The sequence below is a fragment of the Pyxicephalus adspersus genome, chromosome 4 (genome assembly GCF_032062135.1).
Source record: "Pyxicephalus adspersus chromosome 4, UCB_Pads_2.0, whole genome shotgun sequence".
NCBI lineage: Eukaryota > Metazoa > Chordata > Amphibia > Anura > Pyxicephalidae > Pyxicephalus > Pyxicephalus adspersus.
In genome coordinates, this window is record NC_092861.1 from 117,107,089 (window position 1) to 117,131,525 (window position 24,437).

At 36.1% G+C, this 24,437-nt stretch overlaps 1 protein-coding gene across 3 annotated transcripts in view; it reads right to left on the bottom strand.

Moving 5' to 3' along the window:
* SYNDIG1 (synapse differentiation inducing 1) overlaps positions 1-24,437 on the bottom strand; it is a 138,685-nt gene that overhangs the window by 64,997 nt on the left and 49,251 nt on the right. For all 3 annotated transcript variants that reach the window (XM_072409405.1, XM_072409406.1, XM_072409407.1), the window contains one exon: positions 6,626-7,188. In XM_072409405.1, coding sequence (XP_072265506.1) covers positions 6,626-7,105 — 480 coding nt within the window. In that variant the 5' untranslated portion in view covers positions 7,106-7,188. The remainder of the gene's footprint in view (positions 1-6,625; positions 7,189-24,437) is intronic.

The following is a 24,437-nucleotide window of genomic DNA, read 5'->3' on the forward strand; positions in this document are numbered from 1 at the left end:
TAAACATCAAGTGATAAATATACTAAATATGTGAAGCTATAAAATTGTGTGTCTGGTAAAAATCCAAAAAATACAATACGTAAAAATGTTTATAGCTGATGCTTTACACTAAGCACACCTAACAGAGTCTGGGTGAGACCTCTATTATTGTTCTGGTTCTGAAATTACTGCCTTGCTTGCTCAGGGTTATGACTGACTGTCCACTTTAAAATCTTTTCAGATCAACAGTTTAGAGATATACCTAAATATTGGCTGTAGAATAACTGACTGTATAAATTCTAATATCACTAGTCCTCACCTATAATACATACAGTAAGAATAAAAGATTACCATTTACTTCTTAACTGTCCAATTTTCCCTCATTTACTTAATTTCTTAGTACAAAAAAAATCAGTTTAAGTCCTTTGCAGATTAGTACTTTAGTCCTAGAAATGTACTTTGGATGATTATACCATACTGAGAAGAAAACTCAATGTCAAGCTTTTTCATTTTGCACCACAATAGAAAAGAGCTGCCTAAGGCTTCCCCTCCTGCAATGATTACTCATTTTAAAGAAGACATTTATCAGCACCACTGTGCAGTACATAGGCTTGGAAGCCAAAGGATAAAAGTCACACTTCAACAAATGACTATAGGAAAAAATGTGAATTGCTCTTTAATATCTGGCAGCAAAACAGAAGTCTAAGATCCCCTAAAGGGTTTTCTCACAATGGTTCATTTCTGGATTCAAAACAGAGAATATTGTGTGTGGTTTCTAATTTTATGTCTTAAGCTGCTTTTTTAACTCCAGAATAAATCCATTAAGATTTTACTAATCACAGTTGTAGTTTCTAACTCAATCTTGACATTTTGTATAGCCATTAGAATACATAGAATTTTAAAATATTGCAGAAATAATTTGCTAAATCAGGGAAAATCCGAACCTTACAAGCTTTCTATGGTTTCCGAAAAGGGAAAAGAAACAAAATATTTTATCAGTGAGCCCATCAAGATAACCTAGAAACTAAAGCAGGAAGAGAAGGAAAAAAATGGCGGTACCGGAGATGGAATTGTGACAGGGGAATGCACATAAATAAAAAAAAATTGCAATTAGGTAGGTCAGGTTATTTTATTGCAGATGGGACATCTCCTGTGCAAGGACCTGCCTGGTTACAATTGTTTTTCAGATTTGTGTTTCGTTCCTCTTTAGGCAAGTCATGGCAACTATTTTTTTTTTTAGATGTCAAAGATGTATAGCAACCAAGGTCATTTTTTAGATGTCAAAGATGTATAGCAACCAAGGCATTAACATTTCCCAGGGGCACAGAGCCTCAGTGGTTAGCACTCTGGCCATTGCAGCGCTAGGTCCCAGGTTCGCATCTCAGCCAGGACACTAACTGCGTGGAGTTTGCAGGTTCTCCCTGTTTTGTGCGGGTTTTCTCTGGGTACTCCAGTTTCCTCCCACATTCCAAAAAACATGCAGTAAGGTAATTGGCTTTCCCCCGAAATTGACCGTAGACTATTAAAGACAAATGATTATGATAGGGACAATAGATTGAGAGCTCCTTTGAGGGACAGCTAGTGACATGACTACGGACTTTGTAAAGTGCTGCGTAATATGTTGGTGCTATATAAATACTGTGTAATATTATATAAGGGAGGTAGTGTTTGTGCACAATTTATACAGGTCTCCTTCTTACATATCAAAGTCTATTATTACTTGGTATACAACCCACCAGCGGAGGTTCAACAGAAGACAGTGGTAGAAATAGAACCACTATTCAGATGGAAACATATTGAGAATTATAAGTGTTTTGAGTTATTATACTTGAGCAATACTTTAGGAAAGTTTGTGTATTACTGGCAGGATTACCAGACTAAATTAAAGTAAGTAAGTATAAAAAATAATAATAAACCATATTTGAGAACTTTGTAAGGTTTAATACAATATATATTTGTTTCTGAGTTTAGGCACAATTTAAATCATACCAGTTTATAAAAACAACAAAAATGTACATCCACAGAAGTTAATAGGCCTGCTTTTTTAAAACTCTCCAAGACTGGAGAAGATACATTTTCATCAGTGAACCTGGGTGATCCAGCAAATCTGCAATAGATATGGTCCAAGATTGAAAACATTTGCTAACAATTAGCAAATAAGGTTTAAAAAAAAATCTTTTCCAGGTTTTCTGGATCATCAAGGTTTACTGGTAAAATTGTATCTTCTCCAGCCCTGGAGAGCTTTAAAACATCAGGCCCAATGTGTAAATGAGTTTTGCATTGCCATACAAATCTATAGGAATGCAAAATGTTCTTAACCTCCCTGGTGTTCTAATTCTGTCCATATTTTCATGCAAAAGTATTTCGTTGTTCTGCATGGAAATTTTTTTTACATTGTAGGCCCATAATTCTTAGGCATAACTCACCGACATATGTCCAAAATTTAATAAACTTATTAATAAACTTTAAATAAAAAACACAAAAATCTGTTAAAAAAGGGTGCATAACAATAGTGAAACCTGTAATATAACTGTACAGTAGCATGTATTATATATATATGATATAAGGATTTATTTGTATTGGATTCAATACAGTTATTTTGTATTCCCGCCGTGCCTCCTGAAACAGCCAGGCCTAAAAACTGTCAATTCTGTGTAAGCTCCTCATAGAAGTTATATGGGGCCTAGAGTTTCAATCATGACCGGTAAATAGAACTACAGGGGAGGGAAAGGATAACGAGGATCAGTTTACCATAAATGGGTCTCTTGTTTATGGGTAATATACACATGATGGTCAGCACTTTAAAAGTTACTCTCGCTTCCCTGATTATTTTTTAATAAATATCGGTTATTGAAATTTCCCATACATTAGGTTGTATTTCAGAAAAGATATGGAAATACAAGCAGATTAATATATTCCCTTTTAGATTTCATTATATAATGTATGATTTTGGCAACCCAATTCAGAGAAAATATTCAATCAGTGATACACTGAGAGCAATGCTATGTAAAATGAAACCTAAAATAATCCAGATAAGAAGCAGCACAATGCATAATATCATTTCTAATTCTTTCAACATATTGTGAATTAAGTTCTTATACTGCTTCCAGCTTGCCTACTGAATTTTATATTGCCATTAATAGTGCTAGATCATAGAATCCTCAACATAAAGACTTTATTATCATTACCAAAAACTACAAACACATGTCTACAGGGAAATTGTAATAATAGGAAAAACATCTATTTACTTCCAAATCCTTTCCTCTTGCTAATTATATATTTGTGATCTATCCTGCTGATAGCATTATGCACCCAATGTAGTTACTTCACAGCTGCATACTTGTTGCACGTCATTGACTTCCGTCGCAGTGGAAGATCTTGTAAGAGAGCACAGAGAAGTATTTTAATGAAGTGGGGAAGGGGTGAGGCATTTGAAGATCTTAGAGATCTTAGACATGTTCCCTTGAAATATAACATGTTGTAATTACTAAGCGGCCTGTTTATAAAGCAGTGAATCTAATATTCATCAAACATTCTCTGATGAAGAATAATGTAGGTCCATGTGTGAATATCAGATTCACCATTTTATAAAAAGACCTGTTTCTTTTTTACAGGGACAGATCCACTCTCAGGTATAATGATGCATTTAACTGGTAACCAATTATTTATTATGGAAATACACACTATGCAAAAAGCTCCCTAAGCCTATTTGCAGTTCTGCACATTTTCCTCTTTTTTTACCACCACATATTATGCATACAAATTATTTTGAATTGATTTTTCTATACTTTCCCTTATATATTTATATTTTTTTAGAAATAATATCCCTTAGCTGAAGTTCTTTCTTCCCTTCTGCATTGGCCATAGCTCCCAAGTATCCTCGTGAAGACTGGCCAAGTTAAGGTTAGATTGGTAATACAAAGTCTATCTGCTTAAATATCTCTTTCTGTAATATTACTTTTTTTTCCTTCTGCAAACCTTGAGTATAACACACCACATACAGCTCCATGCAGGTTATCTTTTGGCAGCACAAAATAAGAACTTCTAATCCGAGCCCATGATCCAGTAGGTCATTGATTCTCAGTTGTAATCATCATCATCATCTCCAATCCCCACTGCACACTTGGTATTGTTTATGAAAAATTCTGTATGCAGAACAGATTCATGTCCATCAGATCGTAGTTCTACCCAGAAACTCTTAGGAAGTTCATGGTTCATGGAGTTACCTTTTCCACTTTGGCACTGTATATATACATATTTAAAATAAATCATAGGTTTATATATTTAAAAATATGTGCTAATATCCTGCTTAAAAAAAGCATTGGCAAATTGTTTTTTTTCCTTACAGCAGGTAAATTAATTTTAGCTAAACATAATTTTGTGTTTTTTGCTGAATATACTTGGTTGCTCACTTTGAACTGAATAATTGAATAATGCAGCCTGCAGTATTTTTCTTTGCTTTATTGGGAGAGAAACTAAAATCAGCATTTTAAACCAGTTTTGGCTCTACTGGTTTGTACAGAACTATTGCTCTAAAAGTCATCATGTTTATAGGAGTGGAGAAATTATAAGATTTTGGGTGTACTGTGACACCTTTTTTTGTTTAATATAAATGAATGAATGGGGGTGACCAAGCCGTCAATGGCCACACCCTGTCTGTGCTGCATGGGAGGTATGCCTGGATCTATCGACAGACTGGGCAGATTTGCAAATACTTAAGAAGGCTATAAATACACTAATATAGATTTTACTGTGTATTAGGTGCTTCGAATTTACCTTTATTTTTTACATTTTTCAAAAAAGCAGGGTATGTTTTGTATTTCTCTGATTATTTACTTGTCCTGTAACTGATACTGATGTCCCCTTACCTTCATATTCCTATATTCTTTCCCAAAATATATATACACTGTTCATTGCATTTAACAAAATAGTGTCACCATTCTCATTTTTTCCACCTGACAAATGTTGTTATACAGCTATGCTGACAATAACCACATCAATTTATAATCTGACTCCAAGAAAAGTGAGCTTTAATAAGCTAATAAACTAATGGTAATTGTAAAAGAGAACCATGATGTTCGGCATCTTTAAAAATATTAATTAAAATGCTTAGGGACTGGCCTTGGTTTACATCTCAGTGTCTAAATTAGGTTATAATTTTCCACAGTCCAACATCACTTGTCATAGAGAAACAACAATGATCGCTATGAGAAGTGGCAGATGATAAGTGACAAGTGATAAGTAATATTAGAAGTGACAACTCTTCAAATGTCAGCTCATCATTATATTTTTAAATTAAATTATGGGGGAACCATGTCACATTATCTTCTTGTGTCAATTATTTTCCTTAAAATATAAAGCAGTTATATATAAAACATAGTTAAATATAATATAAATATTGCAAAACAAATATGCAGGTTACACAGATTCACCGATAATGGTAATGGAAGGCAAGGACACTGTTACAGTATTGTTTGTTTGAAACAAAAATTTCTTGCAGGTATGAAATACTTTAATAAATGATGCTGTGCACATTGTGCTCAGTATATTTTCTCTAAAACATTGTTAGAAGAAATGTTTTTATTGCATTTGGCAGGCAATCATGGTTCAACTGTACTGCAGAGCAATCATGGTTCAACCATTCTGAACAAGCAGAAAGGGAGATATTTACAGCCCGAAGTTACAAAGATCAAAATTCCCATTAGGCAGACATTGCAGTTTATTTTTATAGTCCTAACTGAACTTTCTGTTTTAGCAGATGGGCAGCCAGTTTAATTGAATCTAATTGGCACCATGGTTTGACCACACTGTGTAGTGAATTTCAGAAACTCATACTTGGTCATTCATATTCCTGTATTCCTTGGTAGGTGTTCATGGGACTTGTACTTAGCAGTGTGTCTATTACTCTATTACAGTGTGCTCTAAAAGTACTGCTGGTTTGCAAAGGGAACTAAGTTTTTTGTAGGAGGAAGTCTCAATGTTTAATTAGGAAAAGGATAAAATGATTGTCTAGCCGAACATTTTGTTTAAGGTTGTAACTTTTAAGGCTTTTACTACTATCTGTGGCTCTGTTAGATTTTATGCTCACTTCTACTCCAGCAGTAGCACAGACAGAAGTAAGGTCTCTTTTCTTAGTGGAGTTGAGAAAAGCCTCCATCAGTTATTTATTGTCATTTGTGTATTTGTTGCAGATTTTCCCTCACTTCCTTTTTGGTATACCCAATGTCTACAGTTAACAAACAGCAAAAAAAGAATCTCTCTTATTGAACTCCTAGTAAGTGTAGTAAGCCAACCTGAATCTAAAATTCAAAGATGGTACAGATGTCAGTGGAAACAATCTTTCTGGATAATTTCCAGTGACAGATGAATGGACAAGATCTGTACACACAGCTCAGACCTGTTCCATAAAGACTGGAAGGGAGAGGAGTAGCGAGTGAGACCTTGCTTCGCTCTCTTCCATAGATGTGAACGATTGTTCCAGATTGGTTGTTCATTATTTTGCCACATGGTAGGACCATTCATCTTGGATGACGATCATCTGATTGTGTGTACACTTAGCAGAAACTCATCCACATAAAAGTCTTACACCCCCAGCTTTAATTGAGATTGCTCTTATTTATCACATTTTAACATTTATTAGACAAACCTCTAACTCTTGAAATTCCTCCTCCTCTTCCACATCGTAGGAAAGGGTGTGGATTTTGATGTCTTCAGAAGAAAGGTCAATAAACTTGGTATCTGGGTAATCAAGACTGTCTTTGGTTGGTGATCGGTCTTCAATAAATGTGGTTTCGCAGCATTCCGCGCTGACATTCTCTCCCCAAGAACGTAAGACATTCTCAGAATACAGAATAATGTTGGGGCGATAGTGGGACTCCACAGTCTGTTGCAACATGTTAGGATCCAGCAGCTGTTGAACTGGGTCATTTTTTATGTTGTCTATTGCAGTCTGTGTTGAGATAGTTCCAACAATGTGACTCTGGTATTGAGGGGTTGGATAAACGGACACCATCCCATCTTTATTTTCTGCCATTAAATTTCTTGTGTTGATTAAGCCATTCCTTTTCCCAGCCTCTGTGATTTTATTATGCATAAGCACACTGTTCTGTTCAATTAAACCATCCATATTTTGCGTATGTGTTACTTGTTTCTGTGGCTCCAGTTATAAAGGGAAATGCAGGTCACATTTGCCTAATGGCTTTGATTTTCCTGAAAGCAGTAAAAATAAATGATGTAAGAAAAACAGGAATGCAAGCCAGCGACATCTAAAAATGAATTATCAGACAAGTCAATATAATTTAGTCATTAAGCTTGATAACACATGTTGCATTTTAACCTCACCCCATAAGTCAGCAGTGTTGGATCCAACAACTACAGTCCATGCACTGTGACTCACAGATATTTAATGCACTATGTCAATAAAAGACTTCATTTGAAAAATTTCTACTACCTATATGAACATATGACATTAAAAAAGAGGCATTGCTGTGTAACTGTGCTGGCATACACAGGAAGTAATAAAAGTTATTAATTCATTTGATGAATTGCCTGGTTGTGTTTTACAGCACACAAAACTCAATTGAATCTAGTGCCAGATTTCATTATGCAAATTCTGCAACTGTCTTGATAATTGTCGATCCAAATTTAGGTCTATTTGCGAACAACTTACAAGCTTAAAAAAAACAACGCGAAAATGCCAAATTGGTAAGCCACTACCTAAGACAAGGTCATAATGAATCAGAACATTTTTTTGGATGACATACCACCAACATAACACAAACAACGAAGAGTCATTTTAATTCCAATGAAACACTTGGATAAAGTACATGTTTATTAAAGGTGAACACAAATAGGATCCATTGCCTTACAATCATATGTGTGTACTCCATTGTCATAACTACAAATTACTTATACATATTTAGTTTTACAGGCATACCAATGAGTATTGATTTAGTATATCTGCTCTGTTATTCCTTGAATTTCATGGATATTAACATTAAATAGTATAATAAAAACTCAGATAATTGTGAAGTACAATGCATTAAAAAGGCTAAAAGGGGAGTCATCAATGGCATCAGAGGACGGTAATATGGTAGGTATGAGTATACTGTAGGTGTGGGTGTGTATGTATGTGTATATAGGTATGTGGGTGTGTGTTTGAAATGTCACAGGGGGTATTGTTGTGCTATAAGCGAGTTATTGGAATAAATAGGGGTGTTGTTGACCATACCTCTGACACTTGCACAATGTTTGGTACTCCTGACCCTACACAAAGTATGTAACAAACCCCTGACCTTTGCACTTTAATAAGTTGCATATTACTTCTATCCCTGACTCCTACACTTGTGTATGGTACACATCTCTGACCCCCTACCCTAGCTGCTACTTGCACTGCAATCTATAAAAATTTGATAGCCTTTTACCTATTACCTTTTATATTCTTATTACTTTCTAAAAAAACAATGCTTCCTTAATTTTATTTAATTTTTTAGTAATATTGGCAGAATCATTCTTAACTTGTAAACAATCACCACCACAGTCATCACACTGGTTCTTAATCACATGCACATTGTTTGCCTACTACTGTTCTTCAGTTAAAAATTTAGAAGATTACGAAAATTGCTATCTATTCTAATCACAGCCACATCTCTTCTATGACCAAAATATCTTCTTAAAGATGATGTTCATTGAAAACCAAAACGAAAAACAGGACATGTCTACGTATCTCTGGCAGACAGGATGCCACAATCTGACATAACAAAAATATGCGCTTTAGTTTCGGTCCATCACCCTCTGGGTTATGAGCCCAGTGAGAGAATAAGAGCGCTGCAGTGGAAGTGTCCTAGGCTCAAAACCCAGTGGTCGATGAATCAAAAGCATCTTTGGCTAAGTCAGCTTCATAAATTCCATTCCCTGGCACCAATTCTTCCCCACAAATAAGTCAGCTTCATATTTAACTAAACTGAATTCTTACACTACAGTCATGTAACAATTCAATTTAAAGTCAAAGAGAAACTTTACTGCAGAGGTCAGCAAACTTTTTTGGCCACTAAGCTATTTCAGGGGTAGGCAGGAGCACACTAGGCTGGACTCTCCCTCGAGTTGTGCCCTAATGGCCCTGCCCCCACCAGGAACACCCCCTTAAGGGAAATCCCTCTCCCCTGCAATGCATACGGAGGAGAGGGAATGATCCCTATTTACCCCGGTGGCAGAAGTGTTAATTCCGGCCATGGTAAATAGGGAAGGGAGCCACAACACGGAGGCTCAAGAGCCGCATGCTCTAAAGATCTAAGAAGATGTAAATCTGTGTTGGGTAAATGAAGTATTTGCAATAAAAGCAGAGTTTAAGACCGGAGAGTCAATTACACACACCCCTTATATGTATATATTATCTTCGTGAGTTAATAAAGTGGTAATGTTTCTTCACTGTCAGACTGTCAGAGGACTAAATAAGGACATTACAAACATTTATCACATATTTTATTTATGAAATCTAAATAGTTTACTATAGAAATATAGTTCTTAGTTTCAGGTGTAGCTAAGCTCCTAAAAACAATATATTGCAGCTTACCAGTTAAGCAGTTATAAGGAGCATAGCCTGAAAAAAGAAAAAAAATGCAAACAGCATGTCTAAAAAAAATGTGATGTTGAATAGAATACTATATATATATATATATATATATATATATATAAATATATATATATACATAAAACACTGCCCTTACCTTAAGTCACAGTAAAAGTACCTTATTTGGAAGCAGAATATACAGTTTACCTTCAGCATTGAATGGTTGTACAGGCTCTTCTGTACTAAAATATCTTATTCTGATTTCACTGCACACTGATTTTCTGAGACTGTCCATTAAAAACTCTAGCAAAAATGATACAGCTTGCATTTTTTCTAGGCTGGAGCATGTTTGGCATCATCTAGACCAGGGGTGCCCACGATAGCGAAAACTAAACAAATTTAACTCCATCTTTCAATTACATTCACATCATGTCCAGCTATAGAAGCACACAAGCTATACATAAACAATTACTATTACCTAGGTCCCTTCCGTTTTAAGCTAAATGGCCATTCTCATTAAATAGCTAATGGAACTGGAATGGAGTCCCACTACAGGTGAACATCCTTAGCGGGTTACTGCATCAGTTAAAACAGAACTAAACTTATTTTGCTAAATTCAGGCAGGTACTTGCAATTTTGTAAATACACTCAACTATTTCTGTTCTGTTGTGGGCACTGCCCATCTTCTTCTCCCCTTTTGGGTTCCAATCTTCAGCCATCTGGATTGGCCAGGCCTGGGTGACGTAACCCCTGTGAATGGTAATTCAGTGCCAGCAACTCCGGCCTTATCGGAAGGCAGAGATCAAGCAGGTAAGTGTGATTTATTTCAGAAGGATCTTTTCTACAATAATGAACCTGCTTGATTGACACAAATTTTTTTGCAGAAATATATTTCCACTTTATGTATTTAAAGGCACAGATCCTCATAAACCTAAACCACCAAGGCTGCTCAATGAGAGGTTAACATTCTAAATATGAATATGAAACACCGGTGGATTCATGATACTACACAGGTACCTGAGTGGTTAGTAGGATGATCATTAATTACTGCCACATAATTTTGCCACACAGATTCCAACTTTAACAAAACACATAGCACAAGTTTATAAACCCTAACCTTTTAATAACTTTTAAATTATGACTTTGTTGTTTATTTGCAGTTAGGAGACATGATCGTCATCGTCATTATATCGATGAACGGCGTGATAAATGTGGATCTACCTCTGAAGACAAATAAACTGGAATGGACCAGATATCTCTTGAACCTCTTATTTAAGGTGACTTCCAGATTTCTCTATAAGCCCCTCATTAAGTAATTACTTCCTGTTTAGGGGATCGGATGTAGGGAAGATGCCTTGTCCCATTGGATCCTACAATGTTGAGAGAAGACAAAGGAAGGGAGCACCAAAGGCTTGGTGTTCCCTAATTTATTTACCCTTCATTTCAGGCTGCATGCCTGGATAAGGCTCTGGCTTAAATATAAAAAGGACCTCATACCCTCTTTTCATTTTTTTAAATGATACTGTAACTGTAATAAATAAAACGTTGGACCTGCATGTTACTCTATTTGGCAGGTGTGATGTGAAAGTGCTTTGGGTGCCAGTTCCAATGAACGGTGGTCCCATGCATATAACATGGGAAACACATGCCCTTTCTCAGCACATTGGTGAGAATGGAGAATTTATAAATTATTGGTGAATTTCTATTTTAAATGACTTTCTTTTTTCCCTTTTACTAATCCCTTTTTTACTAATAGGCCCTGAAAGAACAATAATTATTACAACTAGAGGATAATTTTATAGTAATTACCTAATAGTATGTTTGTAAAAGTATTACTGGAAAACAGCATTTTAACCTATTTTACACAATGAGATACTACATTCAATGTATATTTTTAACATACATTTGCATAGTAGTTGAGAATTAATGATATTAAATGCTATTTCCAAAATTAAAGATTAACACTGAGCTAACAGCAGGATATATGAAGAGTAAAGAAAAATCATTTGAAGATTAGCTGGTTTTTCTTAGAGAGGTTATCCTTTTACAAAGGATTACTCCTGATATCTCTAATTCCCTTTCAGTAAAGCTGTTCTGACAGAAACATTATAAGCTTTTGTTGTTTTCAAATACCTCATGCCAAGCTATGTACACAAAAGCAGATGACATATTCTATTTGTAACCAAGTACATTTTTTGTATATATTGAAAATAACATAGCTCTGCAGAAGTTTGTTCGGTCTTGCATTTAAAGTATTTTTAAAACGTCGGTAAACTAAAAAGCAATTTCTTTTGAAAAGATTTAAACACAACTATTTGAACCCTTAGGTTTGCAGTTAGTATTGCAGTAGGTAAAAAAAATACCGGGTAATCTTGCCAGTTACAGGAGTGTTCTCATTACTGGTGGCAACACTCAGGCTGATCTTCTCCCTGTAACGTTGGCACTTGTGTGTGCATGTTCCAGAATTGTCATATGAAAAGCCCCACTTACCCACATATTCCCCATACCCATATCAGCAGGAAGGCCTAGTGGTGCATGTGCAGCAATCCTCAATGACCCTTGCTGTCAAAAGGTGGACAGCCATGCCCAGGGCCGAAGATCTTATCTGAAAAAATAATATTCACATGACCAGAGTAACCTAAAGATATATATATATATATATATATATATATATATATATATATATAAATTTAAATAACTCATCCATTGATCAGAAGACAAGAAGCATAAGCATATATGGTTATGATCCATTGATGATTCATTGGACTATTGGAAGTCAAGATTATTTTATATCTATCTTGGGGCTTTGTTTGCGAATTTGGTTGCTCCCTTTGGTGATGGTTCTGCTGTCTTGCTGTGTAGGATAGGTATTCTCCTACACGAATTTTGATTTTATCTTTAAATGTTTTTAACTTACTTACATCTGATATGGCTCAAATTGCTCCCGACGAAGTGGACCGTTGTAGTCTGTGAAACGCGTTAAGTTTGCATGTTTGAAACATCCAATTGGTAGACCAGAAGAAACTGGGACTTGTTTGTATAATAATATTGTTTTCAAATAAAATGTGTGAAAGTTTTACCAAAGGACAATCGTTTGATATTCGATGCCAAAAAAAATTGATGCCTTTTTTTTCAATGCCAAAAAAATGTGATGCCTTTTTTTTTTTTTTTCCTTGTTTATAAAGCTATAATTGTGATGTGGCATCTTTAAATAAGTGTTACACATAAGAGCTCCTTTTTATATCACTTAAAAAGAGTGCAATTTTTACCTATCTTTTAAGTTTTTTTGGGAAATGGACACATAAGGGAGTGTGGACCTCCTTGCTATTTCACTGCACTATAGTGACATGGAGGACAGCTGAAGGAACTACAAAAGTACAGATGGGAACCAAAGAGATCAACACACAAAGTTTTAGTTTCCCAGCAGACTTCTGGAGAGGATTTCTTGTAAACAGAGCACAGTGTCTGCAGCCTGCGAGCAAAAAATATGTATACATTCCTCCTAGAAAGTTCTTTCTTTATAGCTTTTTTTTTTTAGATTTTTTTAATGACAGGGACAGCATATTCAGTATGTTGTCTCAAGGACAGGGGGTAATTTGCTTTTCTGAGAAGATCCTGTGTACCTGTCACGCTTGGGGAGTGGTGTGAGCCCTAAGAAGGGCCAAGGCGCAGAGTCTAAGCGGCAACCAGGTCTTCTCCACAGCCTCTAGTGGTGAGAATGTTGTGCTGCTGGCAACCGCCAGGTTGCGGTCCTTGGGCACACCAGGGTGGGCAGGAAGATACATGGTACCAAATCACAAGGCAGAAGTATTGTCAAGGAAGGCAGCAAACAAGAGAAGTCAGGTTACAAGCCAGGGGTCAAATACCAGGGATCCAGGAAACAGACACCAGTGACACAGGGGCCACTGCAGACACAGGAAACACAAAAGACACTGGAAGCAACAGGAGGCACAGGTGACACAAGAATATCTACAGACAGGGGGAAAAACTGGAACAGCACAGGGAAATAAGCTGGAAACAACAGACTGGGAAACGCGGGGTTAACACCAAAGCTGGAAAGGGGAAACACTGAATCCAGCAACAGGTGTACAGGAACTAGCTCAACAGAAATAGTGGCTCAGCACTAGTGGAGACACGTTGCACGGACGCGGAGTGCTGTGTCTGAGCTAGCTAAATAGCCAAGGGTGATTAGGAGGATGATTATTTGCTGACTTGCCAGTGGGTTGGGCAAAACTGATAAAACTTGGGAGAGCAGGCACACCCAGAGTCAGAACTTGCTGCATGCCCAGGAGAGAGATGCCTGCGCTTTAGTGAGGAAGAAGTAAGTGTGACAGTATATACACATAAAATGTTACATTTATAGCATTTTATATGTGGACAATTCTTCCCTAAAATCTAGGAGCCGGATCCAAAAAGTAAGGGACAAGCAACAAGGGGGCCATCTGTTGCTTCTCTAACTTGTCTTACATTTGGTAGCAGATACAATTTACTGTTTGTATGAAATAAATAATCAGTTGTAAATCTGCTGAATCAGTTGTAAATGATACAGCACGTGCATTAGATACCCAGACCCACGTTATCATCCCCTTTATATGGTTTCTGACCCAACCCACTGGTGATTTTATTATATTCCAGTAATCAGAAGAGTAGACATGTCTGGGTATTTAACAGTAGGGTTTCATGGAACGCTAGAGTTCCTTCAGAGTTTCTAGGGTTCCTTAGGCAATTTGTGACTTTCAGGTCAGTTTAAGCGACCCCAATGATCTTTCTGGCTATCTGTATGAGTGATATCCTTCCCAATGGCTAGTAATGTAAGAGGCATTCTCTGAAGCATTCTATATGCTGTAGATATAGTTATTATAGCAGGGGTTCCCTAAGCCACGAAACCTGTTTCAAGGGTTCACCTATGTTATGAGGGTTGAGAAACAATGGACTAGAAAAAAGGCGAGTACCCAGGAATATATTTATGTGAAATTCTCAGTTACTTTTAATAAGGAATTATTGTCAAGGTCATTTTTTATTAATTACTTTATGCATTAAATATGATAATTAATTCCCCTTGGAAAGCCACATTTAGATTCTAAGCTTACATCTGATACGAAGTCTAAAAACATGCTCCTCTGTTACTATTGTACAGTAACAAACAGAACGCATTCCAATATTGATAGCTCATCCTTTTATATTTGTCTTCAAGGTAAAAAAAATAAACAAAAAGTAACCAGATCTAAGAGGAAATGTGAAATGTACTTGTTATTATTTATCGAAGATGCGAGACAAAGGTGAGATAAACACCTGCCAATACTTGACAGCTCTGTCTAGGTGTATTTGCATCTGAGGATAAAGCATTAACGTTTGCCAGCACACTAGATTCTGCAGGCATGTGTTTTTTAGATAATAACTTATAACAGTGCATAATGTATAGCATGCCTCTAAAACTAATAGGTGATATTATAGGAGCGATTCACAAAAGATCTGAAAGGTTTTTTGGGGCACAATGAGACATTTTCCTAGCTTCCTGGGCATACTGAAAATACAGACAGGTGCTGAAGGTATTGGTAATGTGTGCATGTGCGGGAGTTATGTTATTACTTATTGTACCAATAATATGCAGCGGATACATTCCACTCTTATATCTTTTGTAATTTTGACATATTCCCAGGAATATACGCCCATTACTGCTCAGCTGATTTACATTGACAGTATCATTAGGGATCTGGTTATTGATGTTTTTAAGGTCTTGCTTTTTCATAAGAAATGTGCTTAAACCAAATTCTTCACCCTTTCCTAATGAACAATTACAATTCTTCTGATGTAAGTTTAAAATTTTGGGTTTGCTTTACTTTGTGTCTCAATGTCAGTGGTCAGCAGGACATATAGAAAGAGTGGATGTATCAGCAACACAGACCGCAATACTTGACAGGGGTTCCAATCCTTTCTCAGTCTATCAAAAAAAAAAAATATATATATTTTGGCTGGAGATACACTTTAACACAGCAAAAGATAGGTAGCTTTTTATCCCCTTATCGTTTGGTATTTATAATGTACTGGAAGTGTTCTAAATAAAAGTAGATGGAACATACACAGAACTCAGATAAATAGCCTATTTTGTGGATAATTTCAAAAACCGGTTTAAGTGATTAAGCCATATTTTCTCCAGATCCATATTATTTCCAGATCCAGATAAAACTGCAGCAAGCTCTCACATAATGTTATCTGAAAACTGATCAGCACTGCAAATAGTTTTAGAAATGGGCAATTCAAAATTCAGTAAACATATTGTTGATATTTTATAAACTCAAAGTGCTCATTTACACCTCAACATTTTTTATTTGCTGCAGTACTTTTTTTATATGGTAACAATAAATCAAGGAACAATGCGGCAAGCTGGATATTTTTTAAGTCATTACTAAAGTGCATAGGTGTGACCTCTGACAAGAATATGAATAGAGTAAAGCACTTAGGAAAATTAAAAAATCTAATTACAAATGCTGATGTTTTTAAATTCTCTGACATGTCAACAGAAGTCAGGGACTTGATGCTCTAATGGTGCAACAACAGGCTTTGCCTCTACATAACCAAAATGATTTTGCCCTGTAAAGCAGCACAGGGACATATAAAGGTGAAAAAAGCAGGATTAGATTACAGACCCTTAGAATTAGCCTTACATTTGTCCCAGCTATGCTATGCTATTGCAGTGTCACACAAGCCTGGAAACAAGAACATGATTTCAGATGCCACACAAAGCCAATGGCAATGATGGTGAAGCATTTGATTTTCAATTGCATTTGACTGTATCCAATTTTCATTGTTCAAAAAACAAAATGGGATAATAAATAAATCACACAGCTATGCATCTGTTACCAATGAAATATACAAAACTAACAGGCTTGCCAAAACCAAATGCTCATGTGTACCAACCAAAGACTGGATAATTTTAAATTATCCAATCTGACAAACTAAAAGGCCTGCCTGTTATAATGAGAACTAAATTCTTCAAATATTACACAAAGATCACATGGGGGCTAGGAAATGTAAAATTATTTAAAATATATATTTATATGGGCAGCAATGAATGCTCCAATTCAGTGATCTAATATGTCCTGCTTGCAGTATGGAAAGTCTAACCAAAAGGGAACCTTTGGTCAATGCCTCCTGACTATATTCATCAACCTTGTTCGTATTTCAAACAATAACCTGGTTAAAGACATTTTTTAAGCAATGGTACAGCCTGAATCTGTTCATTTGCTACTTTTTTACTTCACTTTCCTTTTTTGGGGTACAGTTCCAGCCCTTTTTATTTATAGCCACATCAGTGTGCTCCCCAGCCCCTTTCAGTTGGGCGCCCCACCTGACACTTTTCAGTAACTACCCGGCTGTTTTTGGGTGGGTAGTGAAGAGTTGGGTCACAATACAAGGGCTGCCACTGACCTACAATGTCTTCCGACTTGGCTTAAAAAAAAATTCTGGGTTGAACATTGTACACAGACAGGACGAGGATCAAGTCATAAAGCACAGACATACAGAACACAGTATATTATGTTTGGTTATTTTTAAATGCCAAACTCTCAAATTATACCAGGTAAAACTGAGGATGGCAGCACATACACAAGGAACAGCTATTAAAGACAACTTAATATTGGAATAGGTGAGCCTTACTATGTCTATCCAATGGAAACAAAACTAAGAACGGAAACAAAATCATTTTTTAACACAAGTATAGTAAATTCTGAAACTTTCCACATCCTAAACACAATACCCCACAACCAAAAACATGAAGTACAAAATGGAAGTTTTATGTTAGTTGCTCTGGTCTGTCTCTGCTGTATGTTGTTATTTGCTGAGCTAACCATTGATGCGTGACACTACTTGAAAGGTTACTGTGGAGTAAATTGCAGGAGATTGCAAAATGGATTAACCTAATGTCATTTTAATCTTTAAATTGTTCCAGTGTAAACATAAGACTGAACGATGAAAGTTGCATTATGACTCCATGCATATAATTATTGGATATTACTGTGACTGTATTTCTTTTATTATTCATCACAGATGTAATGTGGATCTCTCTTAGAATATCTGACCCATAAAGGAGTTTCATTTTTAAGATAATACAGAAGAACTTGTGATCAGCAGCCATGTCCAATATAATGCCCAAATAAAAGAGAGCCAGGGCCTCTTTAATGGATCATTGCTTTTATTCTGAGGAATAATGGAATTTGCTACCTGAAAACTGTTCTTTGCTTGATATTTCTCCCCTGCTATGGCATATGGTTCAGTAGCGAGTCACATTCTACAAGCCAAGCAACTTTCAACTACTAGCTTTAAAGAAATCATTTAAGCATTGAAATAAATGTTGCATAAATATGTTCAAAAAATATATGGATATCCTTGGTCTAACTCGTCTTTTTTGAAAAAAAAAGTCACAAGAAGAAATAAGAAAAAGCAATAATACCATCAGTATATTAATAATTCATTTTTTACCATTATTATTGAAAGAAGGAAATTTCAAACAATGATAATAAAATATATTTTTAGTGTATGTAATGGAAAACCGGAACACATATAGCAAAATAGATCATAAAAGGAAATTAACACAATAGCTTAGAGAAGTACACGACCCATGGTATCAACTTGAAAGTGTGTTTTTGCAGAGACAGTTGGTTATCGTGTAACCCTGATACAACCTCATACAGGATCATGTAGAATGAGGCACCAAAAGATGGTAGGTGTTGGCAACCTCCAATGTAGTAAAGGAGAATATACATTTTCAAGAATTGGGCTAATGGAGGAAAAATGCAGGACCATTAGGGATGTGTCTGTCAGTCACCTGCTGTATATTAGAACGTACCAGTACCCAGAAGTGCCTCAATCTTGGGCAATCCCAAAAGATATGAAGTAGAGAGCCCACTGCTGTCTGGCACCTCCAACACTTAGCAGGTACCGTTTGGGAAAACGTTTTTCAGAAGTGTGGTACCATCTCTAGACCAATTTAATTCTTTAAATAAATGTTGTTCCAATTCAAAACACTGTACAAAACTACGATTGCCTTGCACTGTTTTCATCAAGAATGTTCTCCTAGATAACTCTGGGATCTTGCTGTTTCGTAAAGGCAAATGATGTAGTTTTCTTTTATTTATTAAAGTAGAACCCTAGTTAACGCTCTCCCTTTCCTGATGTCTTCCCCTAACACTAAAACCCCTCAGGGAATTTGTACAAGGCAGCAAAAAAACAAGTCAGATGTTATTTTTCATTTAACCTTGAAGACAGGTGGAATTGGACCACAGAATGGTAAGTCTGCACAGGACAAAGGATATGTAGTAGTAGTAGTGTAAAAAAATCGTCATTTTCTAATTTTAAACATAGTGAGGCAGAAAATAAAAAAAGTAAAAGAGCCAAAGAAGAGTAAAAGTAAAAAAGGTTCATACTGGTTTACTATTTAAGTGAATAAGATTAGAAGGTAGAGGTATGGGAACAAGGTATACATGAAGACACAGGGTGCTTTATTAGATAATGATCCGATAAATATTGGTGGATCAGTGACTGAATTTTGGGCCGGGTTACATGCTTATCTGGAGAAAAAGATATAAAGATAGGTTTATAGTTCTGTAGACTTGAATGATCTAAACACCATTTTTCAAAAGCATGTTGGACATGAAAATGTCATTAGACAGGGGTATGTAAAAAGTAGTTTTATGTAGAGATCGAAGACAAGGCATTGTATAAATAGTATCAACTAGTGTACTATACTGGAGCATTAGATGTCTTCAGATGGCAAGACACAAAATAATGATGCATGGTGACTTCCGTTTTTTTGCAAGTAATAGTTGTTTCATCCTAGTTTTGCTAGGAATGTGTCAGCTCTTGGGGTCCTATGACAACTGCAGACCATGGAAAGCATTTGCAGTTACACAAATGAACAAACAAAAATGTAGAAGGACATTGTTTGCATTCATGTTTGTTTTGTTGTCCGTCTGTGCAATACATAGAAAAATGCATCTCTGTGAACACAATCCAATCCCCTTCGGCTCTTCAAGCATTACACACCGTTCATCAATGTTATCGAAAGCTGTGCCTGACATTAATAAAAACACTTCCTTCTTCTCTCCTGCCTGGAACAAAATCAATACAATGGCAACAGAATTCTATTCTCCTCTAGCAAGAAGATTACAGCATGCCAGGAGTATTTACAGACAGACTCACGCAGCATCCTTCTCTAAACACTGCAGTTTCCTTTGGCAATTACTCGGCCACGCTAGACGCAATATAAACTATATACATACTGTAAGAGATCAGTGTCACGGGGCAGATACAGAAGGATCAGCTTGAATGCACTCTGCCAGCATGAAAGTAAAGCCAGGTCTTCACCTGTACTTTATTTTGAGCAAGCCACAATTCCCTAATACTTCGGCTGCTTCAGGCTTGGGCAAATAGTTCAACAGAACTTCAGGCAAATAAAAAACCTTTTCCTTTGAGCTTTCCACATACAGTCAGTTCTCTGAACTAACCTTTAGCAAAATACCTGCAACAAATATCTTCCTATTGTTTCCATCAAAGCAACATAAACTAATTTCAAGATTAGACTTACAAAGCTTCCGATAGCAGAACTATTAATATTACCCTTGTAGTGGAGTAGGGGGGCCCATTACAAAGGCAAAAGACTTTTGCCCACAATTAAACTTTTAAAAAAAAATTATTATTTTTAACTACTATTTATATAGTACTGACATTTTATGCAAAACTTTACAAAGTCCATAGTCATGTCACTAACTGTCCCTGAAAGGGGCTCACAACCTAATGTCCCTACCATAGTCATATGTCATTACTACAGTCTAAGGTCAATTTTTGGGGGGGAAGCAAATCAACCTCACTGCATGTTTTTGGAATGTGGTAGGAAACCAAAGTACCTAGAGAAAATCCACGCAATAATGCAGATAGTGCCCAAAGATTCAAACTTGGCATCCACAGCTGCAAAGGCTAAAGTGCTAACCTCTGAGCCACCATTCCGCCCAGCATGATGCAATCTCATCTCGTCCTCAATTTATAACAGGTGGAGTCATTTTTTCGGTGTGTATGATACTGCTTGCATGATTGAAATACCTACTTTTGGTTATCTAGTGATGGGGACTGAACAATTCATGCACTTTTGCCTCACTGGATTAGCAGCCTCATACAACTGCCTTGACAATGGATTTGGGACTGAAAAAGTTTTGGTGGGTACATTATGATTTATAAGGTAAGGATAAAAAAAATGTGCAGGATGGCTTAAATGAGGTGAAATTTATGGGATTAAAACTGTAATTTACCTTTTTATAATCTTATTGTTTTACTGTATATAAAAAAATACCTGTCTAACCACTTCCTGAAAGTGAACAACATAAAATATGTTTACAACTGAATGATAGATTTATCTAAGAAATACCTAGAGAAAAAAATAATCACATTTCTAAGTTAGCAAAGTTTTGGAAAATCTAAGTTTTGCTAAACACAGTGGTGCATGAAATTGTAGGACACATAATTATTTCAAGTAACAAGTAGCCAAGGTCAAGGGTGCAAATATAATAGATTGTTAACACTCCTAATTATAAATCATAATGTGCTTTCCTAAACATATAGCAAGGGCTTGGATTGATAATCATGACAAAATGTATTTTGTACCATCTTCAAACTTTCATGCAAGAGTAGTTTTCTCTATTTTATTATTATTCAACTTGCTGACAGTCTGCTATATTGGAAACTTGGATAACTTACAGTGAATGTTATTTTTAATAAGTATTAATGTTGCATCATACTTCTGCATCTAAAATGCAGACATCCAATACTTAAGACCTTGAAGCAGCATGTACAGATTTACCCCATATTAATCAAAGCTGATACATATTTTGGTTTGAAACATCTTACCTTTGCCTAAAGCATTTGTTAAAATATTTAACTGTATAGTAGCTCCAAGGAATAAGTAAGTTATTGCCGGTGGAAAGCATCTACTGTATGTACTAGATACTACCAATGCTCTTTTGGTTGGGGATTAGAGTACTGTAAGACAAATATATGATACATCAAAGGATTGTGGAACACAGATAAATCTAGTTTGGCAATTTTATGATTAAAGCGACAGGGGGTGCCACAGGGATTAAAGAAATGGTGTCCCACCGAGATTGTAATGGTTTTCTGGTGTAATCGACCGAACATGAAGTTTACTTATAAGATATGAATTCCTAGACTTTGCCTTTAGGAAACAAATGTCATTTATTTCTGAGATATCCAAAGCAAATGCCTATACACATTTAGATTTTAAAACAGCAATGGTAAGTAGGGTTAAAGACACACATACTTGTCAGGTATACCACTTCATATAATGATTTGTATGTACAATACGTACTGCACCAACATTAACTATAACACATGACTAATATTCTGGGAGAAGTGCTGTTACCAGATTTAAATGTGGACAAAAGATTACATTTATTCCCTTGGAGGTCTGCTTGTGGGAAACCAAGCAATTTCATGGGGCAACATAATATATATATAACATATATATAAAACATAATAAAGATAAAACATTGCTTCTTTATCTGAAATGCTGTTACCATTATAAAATATTTCTGGGAATAATTACATCAGTAATTTTGCATTCTACTTATTTTCTTTCATATTAGGGTGTAGTAAATTACATTTTTATTTCTTCTTTGGCAGATGGAAACATGTTATCCTTTGTACACAATGCACAAGACCAAATATACTAACAGAGAGAATTAATATATTAAACCCTAACTTCAGGCAACCAGCTAAAGTCCTGGGATCAAATACATATATGAATGCTATTTTACCAGCCAAAGGATTTAGAGTTTGAGTTTTTGCAGTCCTGAGATTTACAGTTCTTTCACACAATACAGCCCTGTCTGGCAGAGAATGGAACCTGTTTTATCCCTAAAGCAGACTGATGCTTACTTTCAGGTTTCCTCCAGATCTTCAGCTTGTGAATGAACAGTAAGGTAGCACAACAATCAACTTTCTGGACATATTAACAAGCTCCTTGCATTGCTACACACCTGTCAGGCTCATTATGCTACTTATCTCCTACCCTGTGTAAGCTCCTCTGTACAGAGATCGCAAAATTCCGAAACAAGCCAAATTAAGGTTCTCACACTGCTAGCACATACAAAATTAGGGCTATAATGAGTTAATGGCTACAGAGCTACCGTGTTTCCCCGAAAATAAGACACTGTCTTATATTTTTTTGGGCTTCCAAAAACACACTAGGTCTTATTTTCAGGGTAGGTCTTATATACTTTTTTTAATGAAAAAAAACACTTACCATATTCCCAAATTCCCAAACACACGCAGGATCGCGTATCAGGTGAGTATATTATTTTAATTTTTTTTTTTAACACATTTTTAAGGGCTCACTAGAACTAGCCTGGTTACATGCACTTCAGCTTCTGACAGGCGAAGTGCATGTAATATCACTCCGCCTGTGACAGGAGCCGGAACTACAAGGAAAGCATCGGCTTGTGCGGCTGTGTGTTAGCCCGCTGTGTGTACGCCCGCTGTCTCCCGCTCGGTGAGTACTGTTTTAATTTATGTTTGCTTTTATTTTTTTTTATTTTTTTTTTATTTTTCTACTAGGTCTTATTTTCGGGGTAGGTCTTATATTAGGGCAGGTTGGGGGAAAAGTGCTAGGTCTTATTTTCGGGGTAGGTCTTCATTTTTTTGGCTTTGATATCTGCCTGGACATCAGAATTTACATGGGGTTGCTCATTTGGTCCATGACAGCCTCAAGTAGGTTCAATCTGAAAGTGGAAATTAAGTATTTGGCGTAGGTGAGCTTTTGCCATATTTCTCAATAATTTTCTTAGTGCCTTCCAGCAGTGATAAGTCCAGGAACTATCACTGTTACATCCCTAGACCCCCCCATCATTTTGGCCAACACTTCTGGGTCCACCCACATCCTCTTTGTGCATTGGGTAGCCATCAATGATGTAACTCCTGTGCCTGTGCAAGAGCAACATTTTCTCTGTAGATCTATTATCATTGATGCCAAGAACAAAGCTGGGCTTCACATGCATGTACAGTGTGAGCATAGAATAAAAAACACCCAGAAGCCGGGGTAAAGTTTTTTTTGAAAATCAGACTTTTGCACGTCTCTTCTGCCAAAAACCTCTACCTATTGGTGACTTTGGTACCAGCAAGTTTTTTTCTACTTTAAGCTTTCAGTTAATTTAGATATATAGCCTTTTCAAGTTCATGTGTGTATAATTCACATTTAGACTAGTGACTTCAGAATCAGACTATCTTCATGATGGCTCTGGGGTTTATTCTTTGTTACATGTCTATTCATGTTACAAGGCCTAGAAAACAGTTTTTTAGCAGCTCTTATGTATTGTAATCAAAATACTTGATTGACTTTTTTGTCACCAACATCATGCTAATAAAAAACAATCTTTTAATGTGAAAGCCTTGCCATATTTCATATGCCACAATATTGCCACACAATTTCAGATGGTAGTGACCTTGGGAAATACAGAATGAAAATGGATAGTATATATATTCAATACATGATCTAATGTAAGACATTGCTTGTGCCCTTGAAACAGATTCTGGCTGAATGATTCTCATTATTAATACACCAGTGAACATTTGACTAAAATGATTTCTATGTTGATTTAATCAAATTTATTAAATCTGCCAAGTTTTTGGGGATAGCCAAGTTCTGCTAATCACCCTCACTTTATGACTAAATTCACCTTGACATATCATTCTGCATTCATCTTAGTTTTTGAAAGAACAACCATTTAACCATATAACTTAACTTTCACTCTGCCAAGCAAAGACCCCATGGTTTGCAGATGATTGATGATAAGGATCATCATCATCCTTGTATGTATGTGTGTGTATG